General features: G+C 40.7%; 1 protein-coding gene and 1 long non-coding RNA gene across 4 annotated transcripts in view; one reads left to right on the plus strand and one right to left on the minus strand.

The window, feature by feature from the left end:
• LOC135245748 (uncharacterized) overlaps positions 1-15,173 on the minus strand; it is a 516,260-nt gene that overhangs the window by 93,479 nt on the left and 407,608 nt on the right. The gene's annotated exons all lie outside the window — the stretch shown is intronic.
• Positions 1-15,173, plus strand: part of LOC135245707 (NACHT, LRR and PYD domains-containing protein 12-like) — a 343,935-nt gene that overhangs the window by 46,033 nt on the left and 282,729 nt on the right. For 2 of the 3 annotated variants that reach the window (XM_064318954.1, XM_064318953.1), the window contains exons 1-2: positions 8,321-8,423; positions 12,663-12,804. In XM_064318954.1, coding sequence (XP_064175024.1) covers positions 12,746-12,804 — 59 coding nt within the window. In that variant the 5' untranslated portion in view covers positions 8,321-8,423; positions 12,663-12,745. Of the gene's footprint in view, positions 1-8,320; positions 8,424-12,662; positions 12,805-13,134; positions 13,246-14,335; positions 14,447-15,173 lie in introns of those variants that run through there. The other variant, XM_064318951.1, reaches the window with a different exon arrangement.

Below are 15,173 nucleotides of genomic sequence, written 5' to 3' on the forward strand. Positions count from 1 at the left end.
GGTTTAGCGTAAACAAACTTTGGCTATGTCCCAAACCGCACACTTCCATGCTCCCAGTGCGCATAGCGAGCATGCCTCCATCTTGGAGTGCGAGTCCAAACCGAAGTTCGGTAGTGCGGAGCACGGATAAAGTACCCGGATGCGCACTCCATTTGATCAAAATTTGAAGTGTGCATCCGTGCATGCTCCGACTGGGAAAAATACCATAATTCCTTTCGCGAAAACGGTCAAAAACAACGGTAATGGCGGATGACAGTCTAGTGTAGGCTACTCTCTCGGATTGGAAACTGAAATCATGTCATAGGAAAATGGTACACAGGAGTTGGTATATAAATAAAGTGGTACAGTGTTAATGAATAACGCAATATGTAAATATCAGTTGTTTTTTTTTAGTTTAAAGGAGTACCATGGTGATTGTCACACTTTCTCGGTTTTATGTGCTATTTGCACAAGAGGCATTGAAGAAACACAATGAGTAAAGTATTAAATATGTCCGTTCTGTATTTTTGAAGAAATATGCGTTTTAAATTTATCGTCCTATTTTCAACCGGTTGAGAAAGTTGTCAACTTGGTGCGTCACGAACACAGTAACCACTCCCCTTTCCACGCCCCATAAACCCATGGATAACTCGAGACCCATAATTTGCGCCGCTGGCTTACGGGCAAGACAATGCAAATATTTGACTAACGTTAGGTTCACTTAAATTAGAATAAATGAATTGTCAGTCAAGCCAGACTGTACTAAAAAGGGCGACAATGACGTAAACAACAGGTGTGGTATTACGCGCAGCTATTTTGGAAGATACCCAGGCGTCACGAATGCGCTTGTATTTCACAAACGGATTGTCCAAGACAATAAATGACCACTCAGTCAAATAGTTAGCTATCCACAGCCAAAACTAACCTACAACTTACCGCCACATATTTTCTCAAGTTCGAAGTTGAGTTCTTGTAGGCTGAAATGTCCACATTTCTAGGCAGACAAAGAAGGCAGCGCATAATGTAACTACTGTTTTTGGTAGTCTGTAAGTAAAACATAGTTTGAACGTGAGGCCAGGGGTGTTCTGCCTCCTACGAATCACCCGCCGTTGTTTCAGCCATCTTGTCGCCCACTCATCCTTCTGTGTGCTGTGACTGGCTACGTTTGATTGGTGAAACGGAGTCATGTGGGGCTATGACAGCGCCAAAGCAAAGATCAGTCAGCCTCTTTGGCTGAAGTCTCTCTGAGAGAAAGAAACAAACAGAACGTCCTTGAATAAAAAAAATGGGTAAAAAATAAAAGTACCGAGCGGAATGTAGCCGAATATAACGGAGTAAAAGTAACATTTTTTCTTCGCAAATATACTCGAGTAAAAGTGAAAAGTATGTTGCATTAAAACTACTCTTACAAGTACAATTTATTCAAAAAGTTACTTAAGTAAATGTAACGGAGTAAATATAACGCGTTACTACCCACCTCTGGTCCTTATTCTCTCTGTGTAACTGTGTACAATCAGCACTGTGTTCTTATTCTCTGTGTAACTGTGCACAGACAGCACTGAGTCATTATTCTCTCTGTGTAAGTGTGTACAAACAGGCACTGTTTCAAACACTGCAATCTAGAGTTAAGGAGGGCATCTGATTTTGGTGTCCTCCCCTCTAACTGACTCTCTGGTTGTGTTCCAACCTTTATGCTCTGTAACTTTGGCAGTGCGCCACCATGACATAGCTGTTCAATGTGTGAATTTTTTTTGTCAAACTTGTCCGTGGTTTTACAGAAGATATTGTAGCCAATTAAGTGAACGTGCAGATGGTACATCATAATGGAGTGTATATGTTCGGTGAAAGCTGGGTAGATGTGATGCAAAAGCAATTGTTGATAAATAATAAGCAAATATTAGTGAGCAAAAAAGCACAGTTCAGAAACTGGCTTCCAGTGGGGTTTGAACCAGGAACCCTGTGATCCATAGACCATGACATTGACCACTCAGCCACAAAGGGACCAGTTGTTGAGATAAGAAATGTTTTAGAGTAAAAAGATATGTCTATTTTGCATGTGTATGTGAGATCTTGATTGGATTGTGTAGGTGAAGGATTGGCTGGTGTTGGTAAAATGTCCAATGGGGAGACATTTTGTTTGTAGGCTAGGCAGCAGGAAGAAGGAGAAAACGCAAAATCCCCTTAGTTTGGGGCTTTACTGTGTGGACGTGTGAAGTTGTTTATGAATTCTGTCTGTTGAAATGGGGTCAGAATGTACAGAAATTAATGTTTTTTAATGTTTTTAAGGGCTGAGTGTCTAGTGGTTATTTTTGTTGGGAACCCTGAAAAGTGCCAAACTCTCAGTGGTGTATATGGGGCATGCTGCCCCACCAAGGCATAACTTGGTGGGATGGCATACCTGCCATCCCAATGAAGAAAGAAAAATAAAAATGTAGCTAGCTATAGGTTATTTCTAGGACATTTTCTTACAGTGTGAGCAAGGTTATTTGATTATCTATAAATGACAGAAAATGGCCAGAGTTCAATCCAGATAGCATTACAAAGGATCATTCAGATAAATTAAAGGCATAAACTCATATAAAACAAGCTATTTATAATGCCAGAGAAAATACACTTAAAGGTTAAAAATATATTTACCTTGTTGTGCCTGATGTAAATTAAGAACAATTCCTCAGATTGAATCGTCTACCGTAATTTAAACCGGTGAACGTTAGTTGGCTACCTTGTTTGAAGCTGACTTAACAAAGGGAACACTGTAAAAAATAATATTTCTTTGCATTTGGTAACATTACCATACTTATCCATAGCTTGTCATAACTTTTTCCCAGTTACGATTCAGTTAAATTTGTGGTTATCTTTACCTACCGACACAGGAAAATAAAACAGCGATTTACCTCATTCAATATTTGCGCGTCTCTCAGCCCGAGAGACTCAAGCAAGCGATTGGTCTTGGTAGACATACGCGCTCTGATTGGCTATCCCCTTCAATTCATTGGTAGATTCTTGGTAACGAACAGGGATTTGATTGGATCTCTACCAACAATTACTGAGACTCACGGCTTCCTCGGGTGCCTTTAGAACTGACCTATTTTTGGCCGGACCGCAACAGCGGGGCCGGCCCTACAAACACGAATGTCTGACTGACTGACTGACTGACTGACTGAGTGAGTGATAAAGTTACACGGCCCATGTCTGTGACGTCGGCCGGTTCGGTCCACTAGGCTTTAACCTGGTCTTTTTATACGGTCTATGGGTGGCACCCATTTGAGTTATGTGTAATCTAATTGAGCTCATTTTTTCTGGAAAATATACACTAAATTCAACTTTTTTTTGAAGTTGTTATTACTACTACTACTAATAATAATAATTGTAGGAGCCACTCATTTATGTTGGTTTATAATAAGAACCCCAAAAAGATATTAAGTTTATTTATTCTGTTCTACATTTAAGTTGAAATTATAATGGAATTTATCATGTATTTGTTATTTATTGTTTAGTGTGCATTGATTATTTTATGAGTGTGTCCCTCTATAGGAGAAGGGGGAATAAATTATATTTAAGATGGCGGTGAGGCGGGCCGCGGAGTAGCCGGTGCAGGCGAAATGGTCATTGACCGTGCTTTTGCAACCACAAGTGACTTGGAATTTTGGAAACTTTAAATGGACTTTAATTTTAAGTTTATTATTGCAGTTTTATGTTCATTTATTTGTGAATAAATTGAACAAGAACAACAATAATGCATTTTTATTTTCATTACAACACGCGTCAGACAACTGCGCCCAACTCCCAGTGAAGTGGATAAAAGTGGGAAATGTTTACTGGAACATAGGAAACAAAAGGACAGAAACTTAACCTATTTTTACCACTACAATAATAGTAATAGTAATAATCATAATAATTTGTTTTTAATGACATTTAACGTGATATACATTTGATGGTAGGCATACCATAATGTGAAGGCATTCAAAACCTGACAACCTTTCATAAAACCTATTAAAGAACCCACCACTAGATGGAGGCACATGCTCAATAGTCACTGAAGTCAGCATTCAGATTATGGCTAATGTTTCTCAGCTTGACAGTTGCTTTTGCAATCAAATGTCTTCATCTGCATATGAATTGGTTCAAGTAGCTTAATAGCAATCTTATCTTACTGTAAAATATTGTCTCGCAGTTATGTCAAGTTATATATTTCTACTTTCAAAAATAAAACTGGAACTCACTCAGACACCAGAGAGCCATCAGGCACCAGCCACGCCTAATACCAGCTGATCTGGCTGCTCCAGCTGTCTGTGTCACACTGGGCTGCCTGTGTAGCATCTCTGCATATTGTATACTCCTGTGCTACTACTACTGTGACATTTGCAATGTTTCTAACTTTCTATTGTCTGCGTCTGTGATGCCCTTTAACATAACACAGTGCTGCAATCCACATTTCTCTACAGGGACAATAAAGTCAAGTCAAGTTCAGTAGAGATGGCTTATATGAAATCCACTGTATTTTCCATGTGCAAGTAATTTCTGTCACAAAGGTCACAAGTATTTATCTATAACCTTCATATGTATAGGAAAAACTAGTTTTAAGTGCATCAAGTTAAGGCCATTTTAGAAAGTGCCATGCGATTTCTGAAAACATTTTAAGAACATTATACATACTCTCCACACTGGAAGACATCTTGTGCATGTAGAGGCATTGTTATGGGCTCTGTTGTGGAGTTTCATGATTTTCCTCCATGATCAGCGTGTCTCACTCTGCAATTCTGCTAGATGACTTGCTATATGTGAGAAGGAATCTGAATAAGATCATCTAGAAATTGTGTATATGAAAATAAGCTTCATATTATAATTGTTGGTGTTACATTGGTCATTTGCGGTCACTCTGCACAACAGAACTGAACAATGCCTTTAGCATCAGGTTTCTGGGGAGCTTATGATATGCCTGCTCCTAGGATAAAAAGTCAGATTATTAAAATATGAATAAAATCCAACCGGTTTATGAGTGAAGACCACACAGCACCTAGTGCCCCCGAAAGTACAGGAAGCATAGATAAACCCTTCAGACGTGGCCTTAAAACCATTTGAGCATAGATTTTGTACATGAGATGTGATGCACAAGTCAGCATGTGCCTGTTTACTCTGTACATTCAGATCAACCAGCCTGAGTCCATGTTCAGAGCAGGAACGCTGTAATGTGTGTGTGCTTACACGCCGATATGAATCATCACTCCTAAGAGACAAGCAGGATGGCTGTAGGATGGTGTTAACTCTGCTCCTGTCCTCTGTAATCCACGTTAGCCAGGGGGAATCCTCTGGAAACTGCCAACAACTCCGGGAAACCTCCTTGAAACCGATGTCAGATCAGGGAGTCGCAGACAAGTAAATTCATTACAAACTACAAATTTATTCAATCAATTACTCATTCAATCGGGACCACAGACCGGACATGTACAAATAATTTAAGAAACGGAACCCTATGTGTTCGCGGCGTCATTGTGTGCACTGAGTCGAGGAAGGATACTACTCTACAGGATTCCAAAAAAAACTGCCCGTTATGGGGTAATAATGGGGGGAAACAATATTTACGACAACGTTATCACTGTCTGCTCCCATCATGAAATTCACTAGTACTGCTGTAAGCAACCCAAACTCCAACTGAACCGTTGTACTGTGGCAAGGTGAGTGCCACCGCTCGCGATATAGAGAGAAACAAGTTCGAAGTAATCACTTCTTTTTATTTGTAGCCGAACACACGGCTTTTCGTTCACCCGGTTACATGGGGTTTTTACAATACAATCGCCGTACTGCCGTACTTCCTCCGTCACACCAGGCCTCGGCGAACGCCTTTTAAAACACCCAGGCTCCTGTCAAGGTAATCAGCACATCGTTAAACAATTAAACATTTAAAGAGCGGTGCTGATTAGGCATCCTTCAGCGTGGAGCACGAGGAGGTCCAGAGGTGATGTGCCACCCCCCTGAGCAAGCAAAACTTCAATTGGCCCTACCTCCCTCCCCTGATCCGCTATGACAGGCCGGGAGCCATCCACCTGCTGGAAACGACCCCCCCCCTCTGCCTCGGGCGAGAAAAGTAAGTTGCCGTCAGTCCATAACTGCCTCCCGTGACCGTCCTCAAGCCAACTGTCAATAAAGGGCTGCAGAGCCAGATACCAACGGGTGATTCACTCGTTGGCATCCTTCATGCGGTGGAGCCACTGGAGGGGAGCGTGGTTCGAACAGAGGGTGAATGGGTGACCGACCGCCCACCGGATGGCGAGGCACTCCTTTTCAATTGTGCTATACCTCGCCTCCCGCTGTCATAATTTCCGGCTGATGTGCAGCACCGGGAAATCGACTCCATCCACCTGCTGGGTCAAAACGGCCCCCAGCCCTCTGTCCGAGGCATCGACCTGCAGGGTAAAGAGAGAAATTAGGGGTGTATGGAGTTCTGCTCGCAGGTCCATAACGTATTGTACCTCACTTTTACTGGGGCTTGGACCGTCCTCCCAGCTTTCTTTAACTAGGTCCAATATTCCCAGAGGCTTTCTACCGAATAATAACTCAAAGGGAGAAAATCCCATGGAGGCCTGGGGAACCTCCCGCACTGCAAATAATAGAGGGACTACCCATATATCCCAATTTCGGCTATCGTCGTGAACGAACTTCCGAATCATGGACTTCAAAGTCCTATTGAAACGCTCAACGAGCCCATCCGTTTGGGGATGGTACACGCTGGTTCTAATAGACCGGACGCCCAATAAGCCGTATAGCTCGTTTAGTGTGCGTGACACAAACGAAGTGCCCCGGTCAGTTAGAATCTCTTTTGGGATTTTGACGCGGGAGATAATCTGAAACAGAGCCTGTGCAACACGTTTAGCTGAAATATTGCGCAAAGGCATTGCTTTGGGATACCGGGTCGCATAATCCACTAAGACCAATACGAAACGGTATCCCTGGGTGCTCCGTTCAAATGGGCCGATGAGGTTCATAGCAACTCTATCAAATGGGACCTCTGTTAAGGGTAGGGGGCACAACGGCGCTTTTGGGGTGGCTGGGGCGTTCACTAATTGACATTCAGGACAGGACGCACACCACCGGCGTACGTCCGCCCAAATGCCCGAGGCTTGTGGAGGTCCACAATTTTTTGGCAGAGTTGCTTGGATTTTCTCATCATATCATGGGCTAAAAGGCAGTGGCTCTAAAAGTAGGCCCTTAAATACAGCCACATGTGCCAATTAACTCCCAATTAACTCCTAATGACAATTGGCCAATCAGAAGCTTCTAAAAAGTAATTGCATCAATTTCTGGAATCTTCCAGACTGTTTAGACACACTAAACTAGGTGTATGTAAAATTTGATAGTGAATTAAAGCTGAAATAAATATGTCTCCAATCGATTGTTTTAAAATTACCTCTGATGTGAACAAAGCAGATGCCTTAATTGACTTGCCAAACTAAATGTTTGGCAACATGAAATGTGCAGAGTTATAAAAGACTTAGTTTGAATATCTTTAGCCTAGGTGTATGTAAGCTTTTGGCCTCAACTGTTTGTATGTGTATACATATGTATATATGTCTCTCCACATTTCATTATGGTACATACATTTTGATTCATTTTGAATAAAATGAAGTGGAACGGGTAAGAGCAGGTATCACAGAAAGTCAGCTCTCGTTAGTTTTTTATTATTTTATTTAAATACTTCACAAACACATTTGATGAGTATACAAAGGGCAAATAGCCTAACCTTAAAAATTGTCAACAAAAAAAAAGTGAGAGAGAGAAAAAAAGAAACAGTTGATTGGGGAAGGCACAAGACGTACAGACAAAATACCAAAAATTACACAAACTTATAAACAAAAGCACATGCTTGTTATTTTTTATTATTTTGTAATAGGAAATTTTAAAAATCACTTACCTCACACATTAGCGTGTTACATAGGGCCATCACTCAGGATGTTAAAGGGTCAGTGACTATGGCAGGGAGACTGGTGGAGCATTAAATTATTTATTTATTTAATTTGCTGTCTGTAGTAGGCTATTTGTCTTGAAATGCTTTGTTATAATCAAAAAGGCTTATTTGTGTATTCAGCCTACAGGTCACACCATTATATTGGAGAACGTTAAATCCCAACATTATAATTCACGAGTTGTTGATTAGGTCTGATATATGAAGGCTATGTGCTAAAATTTGGCAAAGATCTACATGGATGAAATATTTGTTTCTTCTGCATAACTTATTAAATACCGTGACTGCTTCAGCTAAGAAATAGTATATAAAACTCCGCCCATCGAACATTCAGTTGAGCCAGTAAGTAAGGAAATGCGGTCCAAAAGAGAAACTGAAACTTAACGGCCATTTTAAAAATGGAGGAGAAAGAATCCCCAGGAAAGAAGGAATTAAATTAAATATTAAAAACGGAGTAAACCGTCTGTTGTGGAGTGGAACTGAGGTAAGAGAAGCTGAAGGTAAAGGGCTGCGGGGAGGAATGGGAATCTGCAAGTATAATCGCATTAACCAGCGCAATTCAGAAAAACTGACAATGGCAATAAAATGGTGTGTTTAATGCGTAGCCTGATAAGCTAAGAGCTCACACGGAGTCCGAACATACCATTTAGACCAGATAGTAATATTGAAATAACCTTTCAGAAAGTTTACTTCAGTAGCCTGTTTTTGATATTCTATGACCAATTCTACCTCGTGAGGAGGTAGCCTAGCCAGTCGGAGGTCACAGGACGTGTCGCTTGTTGTTGACATTTTGACGCTGCAGTAGCCTATAAACCCGGATTTTGTTTTTAATTAAACAATTAAGAGGTTGTTACTTATTCTTTTATGTTTCATAGGAAATCATTCCCATTACTAAATCATATTAATTGGTTTGCAATATTGAGGCAAAATATACAGTGGAGTGATTATATTAGCAGAGATTACTCTATATATCATTTAACTTCAACTTTATTCAAGACTCATCTTAAAAAGAGGTCCATAGCAGGTAAAATAGACAACACAGATAATGGTACATATGATACATATTATCATCTTACTCATAGTTGTACACCATCCCAAAACCAGACATATGCTCCCTTGCGGCGTTTGTCCCGTCCTGTTCATCGGGGGGGGGGGGGGGGGGGGGGGGGGGGGGAGTAGTAGTAGGTGTCCGGTATTTAGCTACCTTTCCTTACCTTACCTATATAAGCTACCTTTCTGCGAAATGTCATGTCCATCCTAACATACATGGACATATTAGGACGACTTTAATAAACATTACCCTGTTCGAGTGAATAAAATGTCCCAATTCGGCACTGGATGACGATATCGCAACAGTTTACTGTCTACTCTCGCAGGCTGACTGGGGGTGTCTATCTATGGGCAGACTAGCAGTGCGGCTAGGCTAACCGGCGAAGGTCTTCTAGTTTTCCCACTAGGAAAAAAATAAGGTTAGCTGACCTTACAATTCATATGTGTTTGTGACAAGTGGTGCTATGGGTAATGGCTGCTTCCTACTTGCTAAGAGTCATAATTTAAGTGGTGATATCTGGAATTCACGTTTTAGATAGTCAAAACTGAATTGTAGATATCTTTAATTGGAGTTACATAGAACTTAGTGGCGAAACTAGTCAAAATCTAATTAGAGATATCTTAAATTAGCGTTTTGACTAGTCATAAATTAATGACAAATATCTGTAATGTGAAACCGCACAGGTTATTAAATGTTAAAATGGCTTGCCATATTTTGGCTAGTAATATCTTAAATTCAGTTATCCAAAAAAATCATTTAGATATTGTCAGGATTCTGCCCTTTTCTGTTTCTGTTTTTTCCTTTTCTGGGCCGCCAGATGGCGGTACTTCAGTTTGTATTTCAGTTTTCACCCTCTTTAGTTACCCCTGTGTTAATTGTATTATTGTTTTCAATTATTCTGTCATTGTTTTTCTTTATGTCTCGTTATCCCTCCCTGCTCTGGTTTGATTGTGCTTTGAGTTCACCTGTGTCTTGTTATCTTTGTGGCTATTTAAGTTCTCTGTTTTCCTGATTTGGGTGCTAGTTCCTTGTGTTTCTGCCTGAGAGTATCTGCCTGTCTGTTTCTGTCCTCGTTTCTGTCTGTGAGTTCTGCCCTGCCCGAGTTCTGTTTCCTTGTGTGTGTGTTTTTTTTTTTTTTTTTTTTTGTGAAAATTCTGCTGTTTTTGTTTTTGAAAGTGGCCTTGTTTTTGTTCCCTCTTTTCTGTTACCTGTATGAGAGTAAAGTCTTTGATTGTATTTACCTTTTTGGAGTTCCTGGTGTTTTTCCCGTTTGGGTCCTGGTCCCCCGTTACCTGACATCTTAAATTGGGAGGAATGGAAGATCTTTAACTGAAATTATGACTAAGTCAGAACTAATGTGGCGATATCTCTAATTTGAGTTATGACTAGTCATAATTGAAATGGCGATACAGTATCTGGAATTCACGTTTTGGATAGTCAAAACTGAATTGTAGATATCTTTTAATAGGAGGTCACATACAACTGAATGACGAAAGTAACTTCAATCTTACTAGCAAAATGTAATATTAAAATTGATGAGTGAAAATGCAGTTAGATCTTAAATTTGCTATTTGACTAGTCAAATCAGTTACAGGTACCTGTAATGTGAATCTGGTCAGGCTATTAAATGTTTGCGACACAACACCTTAATTCGCATTAAACAGGCACAGAAAACAAACTAAGATTGGGGGAACTGGTGCCCTCTAGTGTGACGGTTGGATTCCGGTAGGGTTATTTCCCAAATATATATAAAAATAATTAGCACCCCTAAAGATTCTTAGAAATAAAATCAAAATAAATCTACACCAATATTGAGAAGCTCTTGTGGCCTTCCATGGCTTCCTGTTTCACTGGAGGATTAAACTGAGAACCTGCTTGTGAAACCCATTTTTCATCTTCGCCACAGAGAAAGACAAAGAACTGACGAACGAAATGAAAATGGTTGCTGACCTTTGAAAATCAGGCAATGGATCAAAAAATAAACTGAAGATGCTAGTTACTACTGTGAGGGCAATAATGAAGAAGTTTAAAACTGCTGGAGGGCAGCATGGTGGTGTGTGTGGAGTTTGCATATTCTCATCCCATGTCTGCATGGGCTTCCTCCCACAGTCCAAAGACATTCAGGTTAAGCTAATTGGAGACACTAAATTGCTTGAATGTATGAGTGTGTAAGTGCATGGTGTGTGTGTTTGTTATAACAAATTCATTTGATCAGGAAAACATAAACCCAGGTACAATCATTACTCAACTGGCAATGTGAAATAGTAACTGATTGTCCATTGAATAACAGTTAAAGTTGAAGTCCGAGTTTAGTTTAGTTGTCAGGTATCCACGGAAACACAAATCCAGAAAACGTGCCAAAAATAAGTCCCGAAACCAAAATTAATGCATAAGTGCAAGAATCTTCTTTCCTCTCCAAAAACAAATAATTAAGCAATGCATTGCATTCAAAGAAGCAAAAAAAAAACCCAAAAAGCATCGGCTCACCCTCCTGATGCAGTAGAAGAGAATTCTTTTAAAACGTAGGTTCAGCAGGTTACTCGTTTTCGTGTCTTGGAACTGTTGAATAATTGTAGATTGAAAAAAATACAATCCAAACAAAAACGCCAACAAATCTCAGGATTCTTGATTATTTTCTGCTGACTCCCCTTTACTCCATTCTCCGTTGCTATCTCTTTCCCCCAATCTATTTCAAAAAACCTGGCCCGTCACCACCTGTTTGCTGCTTGAGCGCAACTCTTAAAGGGCCGGCATACAAAATTGCGATACTTCGCAAAGGACTCATTATTGGGATGGCAGGTATGCCATCCCGCCAAGTTACGCCTTGGCGGGGGCATGCCCCATACCTATACAGCACCGAGAGTTTGGCACTTTTCAGGGTTCCCCACAGAAATAACCACAACAGCCACAGACACTCAGCCCTTAAAAACATTAAATTCTGTACATTCTGACTCCATTTCAACAGACAGATTTCATAAACAACTTCACATGTCCACACAATAAAGCCCCAAACTAAGGGGATTTTGCGTTTTCTCCTTCTTCTTTTTCTTCTTCTCATTCTTATTTTTCCTGCCGCCTATCCCACTAACAACATGTCTCCCCATTGGACATTTTACCGACATCAGCCAAATCCTCACCCTCACGACCCAATCAAAAACTCACATACACACGCAAAATACCCATACCTTTTTACTCTGAAACATTCCCAGTTTAAACAGCTAATCTGCCTGTGGCCTAGTGGGTAAGGTTACAGTCTTGGGAACATGGGGTCTTAGGTTCACTTGACTTGAAAGAATGGAGGAAATATTGGGTAGCATTGCTTTGGAATACATCTTATTTAATTTCGGTGAGGCAAGATAGCCTATATTGTTTGTAGTACCGTAACTTGGCGTCATTTTGATATCAATACTTTTAATGGCAGGCCTGGAGTGGTCTTGTATGTGTGAGTAACTTGGCATTTTTGTACGTTGAAAACGTTTTTTATGAAATCAATACATACATTGAGTATATCAGTGGGATAAAATGCACAAATAACATAATATGGTGCGTACATATTTTAATTCACCAAACGTAATTTAATTACCTTTTTGTGTTACACATTTACATTATGTGGCCCTCACAGTGTATTATTATGTCTGTGCGTTATCATGTTCTTCTTGTGTGTATTTACAGGTCTGCCAATTTGGGTCAGAACCCACTTGTGAATCTGATCTGGTGTGTTCAGATGTCCTGAGACAGGGGGCGCTGTTTCTAAAATGAGTTCCTCAGAGGAGACCGAGACTGACGATGGAACCCACGGCCCTGCGAGAAAGAGGTAAAATTGCATGAATCAGAGAGTTAATGTGCTGTGAGTTAGAGCTGCAGTAAGAGGATGAGCTTAACTGGAAGCTCTGTCTCCATGTGCTGTGAGTTATACCTGTAGTATGAGGATGAGTTAACTGGAAGCTCTGTCTCCATGTACTGTGAGTTAGAGCTACAGTTAGATGATGAGTTGAACTGGCAGCTCTGTCTCTATGTACTGTGAGTTAGAGCTGCAGTTAGAGGATGAGTTTAACTGGATGCTCTGTCTCCATGTGCTGTGTTTTAGAGCTGTAGTAAGAGGATGAGTTTAACTGGAAGCTCTGTCTCCATGTTTTGTTCACAGGGTTCGGGTAGAGAGGGCAGGGTCACCTGTACCCAGCTGTCTGTCTATGAAGAGTGATCATTCAATGCCTCATCCAGTCAACTTCAGAGGAGAGTTGACAGGTGATCAAAGGTAATGATACAAGTTCACATTGACACTATTGTTGAATTAAACTTAAATTTAATTGCCAACTTTCAGGTGTAGTGGGGTGCAGGATAGCACGTTCAGGTCCACATGGGTGTATTAAATCATTTTAAAGTGTCATGATGTGTTTTAGGCCTTTTCCACACGTGTACAGATTTTTTTTTAACGTAGTTTTTTCCCTCCGTTTTGGCCTCCCGTCCACACGAAAATGGCGTTTTAAGTCACTGAAAACTAAGCTTTTTGAAGACGCCTTCCAAGGTGGAGATTTGTCAAAACTCCAGTTTCTCTGTGTTCGTGCGCACAAGAAAAACGGAACTTTATGAAAACGCTGACGTCATAATGTCAACTCGCGCATCTATTACCGTGGCAATTGGTGTATTGCGCATGCGGCAATCGTTTTAGCGTTCTCGTATGGAGGGAGATATTTTTTAAAACACCGGTCGTGTGGATGGGATTTATTTTTTTTTTTAAACGGAGGGGTAAATAACTACTTTTTCAGATGAATCCATATAGGTGCGGACAGGGCCTTATATCACATTCGGATGTGCTGTGAGTTAGAGCTGCAGTAAGAGTATGAGTTTAACTGGAAGCTCTGTCTCCATATGCTGTGAGTTAGAGCTGCAGTAAGAGGATGAGTTTAACTGGAAGCTCTGTCTCCATGTGCTGTGAGTTAGAGCTGCAGTAAGCGGATGAGTTTTACTAAAAGCTCTGACTCCATGTGCTGTGAGTTAGAGCTGCAGGAAGAGGATGAGTTTAACTAAAAGCTCTGTCTCCATGTGCTGTGACTTAGAACTGCAGTAAGAGGATGAGCTTAACTGGAAGCTCTGTCTCCATGTACTGTGAGTTATACCTGTAGTAAGAGGATGAGTTAACTGGAAGCTCTGTCTCCATGTACTGTGAGTTAGAGCTACAGTTAGATGATGAGTTGAACTGGCAGCTCTGTCTCTATGTACTGTGAATTAGAGCTGCAGTTAGAGGATGAGTTTAACTGGATGCTCTGTCTCCATGTGCTGTGTTTTAGAGCTGTAGTAAGAGGATGAGTTTAACTGGAAGCTCTGTCTCCATGTTTTGTTCACAGGGTTCGGGTAGAGAGGGCAGGGTCACCTGTACCCAGCTGTCTGTCTATGAAGAGTGATCATTCAATGCCTCATCCAGTCAACTTCAGAGGAGAGTTGACAGGTGATCAAAGGTAATGATACAAGTTCACTTGACACTATTGTTGAATTAAACTAAATTTAATTGCCAACTTTCAGGTGTAGTGGAGTGCAGGATAGCACGTTCAGGTCCACTAGTGTATTAAGTCATTTTAAAAGTGTCATGATGTGTTTTTGGGGCCTTTTCCACACTTATATGGATTTTTTTAAACTTGTTTTTTCCTCCGTTTTTGGCCTCCCGTCCCACACGAAAAAGGCGTTTTAAGTCACTGAAAACTAAGCTTTTTGAAAACGCCTTCCAAGGTGGAGATTTTTCAAAACTCCGGTTTCTCTGTCTTTGTGTGGACAAGAGAAACGGAGCTTTATGAAAACGCTGACATCATGACGTCAGCTCGCACATCTGTTACCATGGCAATTGGTGTATTGCGCATGCAGCAATCGTTTTAGCGTTCTCGTGTGGAGGGAGATATTTTTTAAAACACCGGTCGTGTGGATGGGATTTTTTTATTTTAAACGGAGGGGAAATAACTACTTTTTCAGATTAATCCATATAGGTGCGGACAGGGCCTATATCACATTTGGGTGTGCTGTGATTAAGTCAGTAAAATTTTAGTTTAATGGAAGCTCTGTCCCAATTTCTGTGAGTTTAACTGCAGTAAAAGGATGAGTTTTAATGGAAGCTCTGTCTCCTGTGCTTGTTTTGAGCTGAGTAAAGGGAGGTTTAATGGGAAACTCTGTCCCCCTGGCTTGATTTGACTGCAG

This window comes from Anguilla rostrata, chromosome 19 (assembly GCF_018555375.3).
Source record: "Anguilla rostrata isolate EN2019 chromosome 19, ASM1855537v3, whole genome shotgun sequence".
Taxonomy (NCBI): Eukaryota; Metazoa; Chordata; class Actinopteri; order Anguilliformes; family Anguillidae; genus Anguilla; species Anguilla rostrata.